The sequence below is a fragment of the Rutidosis leptorrhynchoides genome, chromosome 2 (genome assembly GCF_046630445.1).
Source record: "Rutidosis leptorrhynchoides isolate AG116_Rl617_1_P2 chromosome 2, CSIRO_AGI_Rlap_v1, whole genome shotgun sequence".
Classification (NCBI taxonomy): domain Eukaryota; kingdom Viridiplantae; phylum Streptophyta; class Magnoliopsida; order Asterales; family Asteraceae; genus Rutidosis; species Rutidosis leptorrhynchoides.
Genome location: NC_092334.1, coordinates 607306186 through 607316859, shown reverse-complemented (window position 1 = coordinate 607316859; position 10674 = coordinate 607306186). Strand labels below are relative to the sequence as shown.

Here is a 10674-nt window from a genome sequence, read left to right as displayed (position 1 = left end):
GATCCGAGGGCCAGGATCCGCAGCCGCTATACCACCAATTGAAAACCCAGGAGAACGTAGCTGAGTAGAAGAAGCACGAGGAATAGGTGACGATAACAAGAGATAAGAAATCTCGACTATGATCAATTCTGTGAACTCAAACTTACCAACTGTTAGCCTTTAGGAACTTGCTTGTGTGCTTTCTACGATACTATGCGCTCAAAAAATAATAAATAATAATAATATAATATAATATAACATATAACATATAAATATAATAATAATAATAAGTATAATAAAACGTACAAAGTATGCAATTAACGAGAGGAAGACATCTACATGTAACAATCAAACCAACATAAAACAGTATGCAACAGCTCATTTAGCTTTATTTTCCTTCGTCACTGCATAAAAATAAATTGTACTAAAACAGCCAAGTAACTTCACAGAAGAAGCTTGTACCAGGACAACAACCAAATCATTTAAGCTAATAAAACTCTTTTAACATACAACCCACAAAGTATTTACCTATTAACAACCATATTTAATTCAATTTTAATTATACATTATAAAGCAAAGTATATGACTGCAATTTAAATATACATACATATACGTATATATATACTTAGCCGTAGCAACGAATAGGATCATTGCAGCCTTTCTCAGTAGATTGCCTGAACCCAAATCGACCTCCTTTAGCAAGATACTGCTGATGGTACTCTTCAGCCCTGTAAAACTTCTTTGCAGGAAGAATCTCGGTAACGATTGTTCGGTTCAATTTCTGTTGGTGTTTCTCCTTTGATTCTAATGCAGCTTTCTCTTGCTCGGGTGTGTAGAAGTATATCCCAGATCTATATTGTGTTCCCACATCATTCCCCTGCACAGATGTACAAATTAATCAATATTTTTAGAATGTCATCGCACATTAAATAGTGAAATACATATGCTAAAGAGGAAAGATCTCATATTTATCTACTAGATTTATTTTGTCATAACTGATGATAGTAGTATGAAAAACGGTTGCATAAATTAGTAATTTCTTATTGATAAAATAATCAAAGAGGCCAATATACATAGTGTGGTACTCTGAACTTGATGTCAAGTGTTAGTGCGTTAGTATATGTCCTACTTTGTTTTGACTACCCTACACATTAGTGGATCCAAATTTTGTAAAAAATGCGTATCATTTTTTTTAAACATTAAGACAACAATTTTCTATACTTTTTAGTTTTAGGCTAAGCAAAGGGTGGATCATATCCAGATAAAATGTATTCCATATATATGGCCAGGCTCCATTTCCGAAGTGTAATAAGAACCCATGTGGTATAGAGTTTAGTAACAAGTTAACAACCATAAAAATATGTCAACTGTTAAAGGACGATAGATATAGTGTCCGTGCATGCTTACTAGTCATAAAGACAATATCTAATGATAGTCACTTGTTAAATAACTTAACAGCCTAGAATTATAGCTTCCTAAGATATAGATACATGGTAACTTCACAAACTCAATTATCAATTGCCTAGTTCAAAAAAAAAAAAAAAAAAAAAAAAAAAAATAGTTATGTAACAAAGCATACTAGAGTTATACATAGGGATGTTCATAATATCCGAATCCACAACCCGAATAATCCGAATATCCGATCCGAAAATTGCATATCCGGATTTTCACATATCAAATTTTTCGGATTCAGATATCGGATGCCACTTTTCAAAATTATCGCATTCTAATATAGATATAGAGAAACTTCACACAAAGTATGCACAAAATCAATTATCAATAGCATAGTCCAAGATTACATAATTAGTTATGTCACAAAACATACTAATGTTACAAATAGTATCAAATAGAAAAGAGGTAACATTTAAACAAGTTTAGCTGATCAATAAATCAACCATAATTCAAAAAGAGATAACAAAAGATTCTTTAAACATGACGTACATATCATTTGTTCATCCGCACGTTAAGAAGACCAAAAGTCCAAGTTTGCTCTTAAAAAAGGAGCAAAAAGTTCAATTTTGCTCTAAAAGAGGAGCGAAAAGTTCGATTTTGCTCCAAAAGAGGAGCGGAAAGTTCGATTTTGCTCCAAAAGAAGAGCGAAAAGTTCAGATTTGCCCACAAAAGGTCAGATAAAAATCAAGATTTTAGCTATGCACAATTAGTTTTTCATTTTAAGCTACCTCTTCTTTAATTTTGATAGCTTTCTTTATGCTTTCGTCACCTTTTCCTCTAATTTGCTCATAAATTAACAAAACAACAATTTTACCTCACAGTTGCTAGGTTGGTCATCTATAGTTTCTATTAAAATACTATAAATGATGATGTCATTATTAGGCTAATTCCTTTGTTAAGAAAAAATAAAAAATAAAAAGAAAAAAATCTAAGCAAGGTGGGTGATGTCATTAATCTAATAATTTTGAATTAAAATTAAATTTTATTAATTAATTATTATTATTAAATCTTATTAATAATTATTATAATTATTAAATTTAAATAATTTTGAATTATTTTAATTAATTATTTTGAATTGAGTACGGGAAGGTATAAAAGCTACTAGAAAGAAACCAATGCTAAAATTATATTTTAATTTACATTTATAAAATAAAATGACAGCCAATATTATCTTTTATGATTGGATGTGGATTGTTTAATATGCATTTTAGGTGTTTTAAGAAATGTTCAGCTGACGAGTTTCTTAATCGGACTCTATGGTTTCACGGGTCATTAAACTAAATGACTTTAGCATTTACGTTCACTTAATACCTAACACATATTATTAAAATGTTTCGTTTAAACAAACTCGTGGTTCTACGGGTCATTTCACTATTAATACATTATAAGTTTAAACGTAACCGTAAAGGTCACATATAACGAATCTCATTTATTTATTTATATGTGTTTATAATATGTGTTTGATACATCTATATAATTTAATAAACCTCTAAAATGATGATGTTATCATTAAGCTTAATTTTAATAATGATGTGTCATAATTATATATTAATTTAATTTAAAAAATAATACAAAATTTTTTATAAAAGGAAATATTAATCTCTCATAAATTGTAATTTTATTTTTCTAAAAAAATTTAAAAGGCATTTATTATTATTTATTATTATTATTATTAAAAATATAAATATAAATACTCAACTTTTAGCAAACTTTATGTTTGTAAAATCGACGACAAGTTTCTTAGTCGTAATCCGTGGTTCCACGGGTCAATAAACTAAATGACTTTATCATTTACATTCACATTCACTTACTACGTAAAACATATCATTAAACTGTTTCGTTTAAACAAACCCGTGTTTTCACGGGTCATTTCAGTAGTAATTTAACATTTTAACAATCTATAAAGATAAAAACAAATAAAAAAATAAACTAAAAAGCAACAGTTTAACCTAATTTACCTAAATTCAAACACAATTAAAAAGATACAATAAATAATTTAATAACCTGACGATTAAGTGTAGTAGGATCATGTCTCTCCCAAAAACAATCAAGCAAACTCTCAAAGCTACAATTTTTTGGGTCATACTGAACCCGAACAACTTCCGAATGATTAGTAGTCCCAGAACATATATCATTATAAGTCGGGTTATCCGTAAATCCTTGGGTATACCCGACTTCAGTTTTAGTAACACCCGGAACTCTTTGAAACGCTAATTCAACACCCCAAAAACACCCAGCACCGAATTGCGCAAACTGCTGACCGGGTGCAGGAACATCATCGTCGGGTCCTAGTGCGATTGGTGATTGGTTTGAGGCTGATTCGGTGGGGGTGCGTGTACCGAATCCTAATCGGGTTAACCAAGACATGATTTTGGGTGTGGATTGATGACGTAAGATGAGGGGTTTTGTGGGGAAGGTGAAGGGAGTATGCTTGGGTTTAAGGTGGGAGGAGATGGAGAGGAGAGGGAGAGAGACGGCGGAGATGGTGGTGGTGGTGACAGCGGTTGTGGTGGTTGTTTTGAGGAGGAGCATTTTTGTGATTGTGGGTGACGTGTTTGGTTTATAGGCTTATCTTTTTTTTGGTTATTGTTAAGAAGTTTCTAACGATAAGTGAACCAATGTTTGAAGACCAAGTAGTTCTCTATAGTTCTACGTCCCTTTTTTGGAAACTTTGTTTTTTACTATTTAGATAAAAAAAAATTACTTATTTATTTTTTATATATAAATAAATTAAGTTATAGCCCACGGCTTTACAAAATTAATATCAAACTAATAATTGAATAAATTTAAAATTTCAATAATTTAAAATTAGGTTTGCTTGGGTAGAGATTAGAGGGGTGCCGGGAACATGCGTTTCACCTGAGAGTGCACGGACGATTACCGGTTTGTTTGGGGAGGTTTTAATCGTTGCGAAGTCTTCGTCTTCTCTTGAAAATTTCGAGTCACTTTATGTGTTTGTTAAATCTTCGAACACCAAACACATACACGATGTGGTCGAGGTTGATATTGATATTAATGATAAGAGGACTCAAACGCTTTAGTTTTTGTTTTGGAATTATCTGACATTTCAAGTTTATATAGGGTTTTATTTTTTGGTGTTGATCAAGACTTGCTTGCTTTAGTTAATTGCTCATTTAGTAGTAAGGGGACAACGTTGTGGAGGTTGTTCATGAAGTTGAACCAGTGGTGGATACAGTCGTTTGCAACCAATCGAGCGTGATTTACGACAAGCATCATGAGTTTTATAAGGATGCTCTTTTTACAAAAGGTTTCATGGGTAAGAAGTGTTAGAAATTAAAATTACTTTTAGGGATCAGAGTTTACAACTCATCATGTCCCATTAACATCCAAAAGCAGCTTTTTTTTACTTTCCAAAAAGTAGAATACTTCTTCCGTGATTTAGGCATATAGCCGTTTAGCTTCTTTTGTATAAGAAGTCTTCCATCCAAATGTAACAAGAACAGAGAAATGAAAAACTGAATATTCAAGCAAATACAATTACAATTATATTCCTACTTTGAACATGGCATCAGAGCTTGTGTTGATGATCTAAATCATTCAATCACAGCAATTTAAATCATTTGCCTATTTTTTTCGTTTGAGTGGTTATCATGGCAGAACATGACAGCCAAACTCAACTCATTACAGAATTAACTAGCCAATTGGCTAGAATTCTCCAAACCAACAATGAAAATCAATCACAAAGGCATCCTGATTCTTTAAAAATCAGTGTTACCCTTAACAACTCAAATTATTCATTATGGTCTCGTATGATCAAGGTTGCCATCGGAGGTAAATCCGAGACCCTCCTCAATCATTTAACCGAAGATCCACCAGAAACCAACAACCAGAAGTGGAACCAGGAAGACTTGGTGGTATTTTCATGGATTATTCAAAACATAGAGCCACAAATTGCAAGCAATCTGACCCAGTTTCCAACAGCAAAAACCTTATGGAATGCCCTCATCACAACCTACAGTTCTGGTAAAGACAAACTCCAAACCTTTGATTTACATGTTAAAGCCAACAATATCAGGCAAGAAGGTAAATCAACTGAAGAACTGTGGTTGAAATTACAAGGAATCTGGGGTGAAATCGAAATAAGGGATCCAAATCCCATGGAACATCCGAATGATATTGTCAAATATAATAACATCAGGTCAGAACAAAAGCTTTTCCAATTCTTAAATGCTTTAGATTATAAACATGACAATATCAAACGTGAGCTACTAAGAATCGATCCCTTACCCACTGTCGAAGGGGCTTATGCTGCCATTCGAAAAGAAAATGCACACCAATATATATTTAACAATAAAACAGATGTCCTTACCCAATCCGGCATCGCCACTGGCTTGGTAGCACCGGCATCAAAATCCAAGGATTTCGACAGCCATGGTTTGCTATCAAGAAATCAGCGTCGGTCAGACTACACGTCATCATCCCGAGATAAAGACAACCTTGAATGTACAAAGTGTGGTATGAAACGACATACCAGAGAACAATGCTTCAAGGTTATTGGATATCCCGATTGGTGGGCTGATAGACACAGAAAGGGAAAAGCCTCGATGGTAACGACGGCTACAACCAAGGGAAAACAGGAGGATAACGAAACCGGCACCACCACTCAAGGTGGTTTCGGTTTATTCACAGCCGAGCCACCATCATCATCATCATCATCCGGTGAAGGTAACAGGGGATTGGGATTAGGGATTAAATCCCTAAAAATCATACCCAACAAATTGAATAAAGTGGGTGGGGATAAATATGTCGATGAGTATGATGGGTTAGGAGTGTCGGTCACGAACTCAACACCCACCACCGAATTTAATTCCCCAAATTTATTTATTGACACAAATAGTCCCTGTAATAATATAGTTGGTAATAAACAAATAAAACCTTTTTTCAATAAAACTAAAGATTTTAAAATTAAAAATAACGTTTCGTCAATTAACATTGTTTCAAATAAAACAAAAAGTAATGAGTGGATTATCGATTGTGGTGCCACCGATACTATGACTTTTAATAAAAATGATATTATTATAAATACGAAACCAAACAAAACCAAAATTAAAACCGCTAATGGCGGTATTATACAAGTCAAGGGCGGGGGAACAGTTGAAATCTCACCAAATTTAAATTTAAAAAACTGCCTTTATGTTCCCGATCTCTCCCATAAATTACTGTCTGTTAGTCACGTGACAAAAGAACTTAATTGTACCGTCTTATTACACCCTACATTCTGTATCTTACAGGACATCAGAACGGGGGAGATAATTGGGCGTGGTACTGAACGGGATGGTCTGTATTATGTGGATGAGGTCACTAAAGATGGTAGGATCATGCTAGCTCACGGGACTCCCGATAGACAAGCATGGTTGTGGCATAGACGTCTTGGTCATCCGTCTGCTGGATATTTGCACATTTTATTTCCTAATTTATTTTCTTCAAATAATAGTATTGAGTGTGAAACTTGTATTTTGGCCAAAAGCCATCAAAACTCGTTTAAAACTAGTAATACAAAGACTGAACGTCCCTTTGCTTTAGTTCACTCCGATGTATGGGGACCCGCAAGGGTTAATGGAGGGCACAATTTTCGATATTTTCTTTTATTTATTGATGACTGTACTCGTATGACTTGGACATATTTTTTAACTAACAAATCCGAGGTGTTTGATAAATTTACTACTTTTTCCAACATGGTTCAAACACAATTCCAAAGTAAAATACAGGTTTTAAGATCCGATAATGGTGGTGAATTTGTCAACAGTCAAATGAAACTTTTTTGTGAAGAAAGGGGTATTATTCATCAAACTACGTGTCCACACACACCTCAACAAAACGGGGTAGCTGAAAGGAAAAATCGTATTTTATTAGAAATAACCCGTGCTTTAATGATTGAATCTAATGTTCCAAGGTCTTTTTGGCCTGAAGCTCTTGCCACCGCAACCTATCTTGTAAATAGACTACCAACTAGAGCTTTAGAACTTAAGAACCCTCTTGAAACCTTAACTAAATTTTATAAACCCCCATCTAATCTCACCCTAAGACCTCGAATATTTGGGTGCACGGTTTTTGTTCACATTCCTAAAATAGAACGAACCAAATTAGATGCGTGTGCTGAAAAATGTGTATTTGTGGGATACGGGGTAAATCAAAAGGGGTATAGATGCTATAGTCCAAAAAGGAAACACATGTACACTACAATGAACTGTGATTTTTTGGAGACTGAATACTTCTATACCCAACACACAAGTCAGGGGGAGACAGACTCTGGTGACGCAGTGAGTTGGCTAGATATTCCATCATCTGAAGAAGTGACTCATCATACCACTCCACAAAGTCCTCCTCCAGTCAGTACTACGGTTAATAATCTTCCCAACCATACAGAGGTAAATACCGAATCTCCTGATATAACTAATCATGAGGATTTAGAAGAGATTTTACAGGAAAATAGCGATCAAGTATATCCTGAAAACGAAACACCACAACAAAATGAAACACAACAGCAAGAACGGGAACAATATGTTCTTCCTCCAAGAATCAACCGAGGGATTCCTCCCAGAAGATACTCTCCTGAGAGAACAGTCTCAAAATCAAGATATCCAATGGCAAATATTGCTAGAGGAAATTTATCAAAAGAAGCAACAAAGTTCACTTCCGCATTATACTCTGAAGAAATCCCAGCAACGGTTGAACAAGCTCTAAAATCAACATACTGGAGGAAAGCAATGGAAGATGAAATGGAGGCTCTCAAGGTAAATAATACTTGGGTAAAATGTGTCCTTCCAGAATCAAAGAAACCGGTAGGATGTCGATGGGTATTCACAATCAAACACAAAGTCGATGGATCCATCGAAAGATATAAAGCGCGGCTTGTTGCCAAAGGGTACACTCAAACCTATGGCGTTGATTACTCAGAAACTTTCTCACCAGTTGCAAAAATTGACACTATTAGAATCCTTTTCTCCGTTGCCGCAAACAAAGACTGGCCACTCCACCAATTTGATGTTAAAAATGCCTTCCTACATGGAGAACTCAAAGAAGAAGTCTATATGGAAGGTCCTCCCGGTTTCACATCAGAATTCAAAGAAAGGGAAGTTTGTCATCTTAAAAAATCTCTTTATGGTTTAAAACAATCCCCTCGGGCTTGGTTTGGGCGTTTTACTATTGCTATGAAAAATTATGGTTTTAAACAAAGTAATTCCGACCATACTTTATTTTTAAAAAAAAGAGGGAACCTTATCACATGTCTCATTATTTATGTTGACGACATGATTATCACAGGAAATGATCAAGAGGAAATTACAAACTTAAAAATTAACCTTTTTAAAGAATTTGAAATGAAAGATCTAGGAGGTCTTAAATACTTTCTAGGAATCGAAGTTTTACGTTCAAAAAGAGGGATTTTTATATGTCAAAAGAAATATATACTTGACCTTCTTGCTGAAACAGGAATGGTCAACTGCAAACCCGCAGATACTCCTATGATTCCAAACCTAAGGTTATATATAGAAGATGATGCCAAAGCAGCGGATCGAAGTCAATATCAAAGGATCGTGGGAAAACTTATCTATCTAGCTCACACTCGTCCAGATATATCACATGTTGTTGGAGTTGTTAGTCAATTCATGCATCAACCCCAACAACACCACATGGATGCAGTATGGAGGATTATCAAGTATCTAAAAGGCACTGCAGAAGATGGAGTCCTGTTCAAGAAAAATAATCATCTAGAAACACAAATATTCACCGATTCGGGTTACGGAGGAGAAAAGGGAGATAGAAAATCAACATCCGGATACTTTGCCTTTGTTGGAGGAAATTTGGTTACTTGGAGAAGCAAGAAACAAAAGGTTGTCGCCCTATCTAGTGCTGAAGCTGAATTTCGGGGGATTTCACGAGGTGTAACCGAGGCCTTATGGATCAAGAAACTTTTGACAGAAATTGGTTTTCCTCCTAATACTTCGATCAAAATCATGTGTGACAACGAAGTAGCAATTGCGATTTCAGAAAATCCAGTTCAACACGATCGAACCAAACATATAGAAATTGACAGACACTTCATTAAGGAAAAATTAGAAGCCGAGATCATATCTTTACCTCACGTCCGATCAGAAGACCAACTAGCAGATATCTTAACCAAGTCAGTCAACGGAAGATTTTTTAGAGAAATACTCTCCAAGTTGAACATCGGAAACCCCACTATTCAACTTGCGGGGGAGTGTTAGAAATTAAAATTACTTTTAGGGATCAGAGTTTACAACTCATCATGTCCCATTAACATCCAAAAGCAGCTTTTTTTTACTTTCCAAAAAGTAGAATACTTCTTCCGTGATTTAGGCATATAGCCGTTTAGCTTCTTTTGTATAAGAAGTCTTCCATCCAAATGTAACAAGAACAGAGAAATGAAAAACTGAATATTCAAGCAAATACAATTACAATTATATTCCTACTTTGAACAAGAAGAGTGTTGGTGCGATATTGGTGGTAGAAGCGGGTTGTGGATTTCATTCTGAAAGAAAAACTCATGATGCACCAAAGTTTGTTCATGAAGCCCTGTTTCAAAAGTTGATGTTCCTAAGCATATGGTTAATAAAGACTTGGTTACCTCATGTTATGTTAAGCCTTCTAAGACTTCAGGTGTTGGTTCATCCGATTTGTTTGTGAGCAAAGATGTTTTGGGGTCCCTGATGAGGTTTGTGGGGTTGAGGATGATCGGAACATCGGCTTTTTTGATGGTCTTGAGAAGGAAGGTGCGCTCCCTCCTTCTGTTATGAGTATCTGGATTGGTAGCTCTTCGACAAGGGTATTATCTTATGCCATCGAAAATCGAGCGAAAAAGAAACTTATTCGTTTGAAGGTTGACGAAGTGGTTGTTAAGCAATCATAAAAACTCAGAAAGGTAAAACGATTATCGGATAGGTTGTGATCGATTTGTTTGTTTCTTAGTGTTGATTGTCGTGGTTTAGTTAGCTTTGGCCTTGGTTGTATGGGTTCTTGTATTATTTTAGTTTCGTTTTAGTATTTAGGATGATGTTGGCTTGGCCTTAATTAGCGTTTGCTGAGCCTCAGAGTGCTCTCGGTTTATTTATATAATCTTAGTTCTTCTTTTCATCTATTAATGAAAATATTTTGATATAATAATCTTTTTTTTTTAATAAAATAAATAAATATACAATGATGATTTAAGTGATAACGTGATTAAAACAAGTAATCCATACCTCGTAAATTTCAATGCTTTAA

General features: G+C 34.7%; 1 protein-coding gene across 1 annotated transcript; it reads right to left on the bottom strand.

The window, feature by feature from the left end:
- Positions 1 to 346: 346 nt before the first annotated feature.
- On the bottom strand, positions 347 to 4006 carry LOC139893450 (peptide methionine sulfoxide reductase-like). Its single transcript, XM_071876613.1, has 2 exons — positions 3436 to 4006; positions 347 to 856 (listed from the first exon to the last, which is right to left on the bottom strand). The coding sequence occupies exons 1-2, from the start codon at positions 3961 to 3963 to the stop codon at positions 605 to 607; spliced, it is 780 nt and encodes a 259-aa protein (XP_071732714.1). The 5' UTR covers positions 3964 to 4006; the 3' UTR covers positions 347 to 604.
- Between the last annotated feature and the right edge of the window lie 6668 nt (positions 4007 to 10674).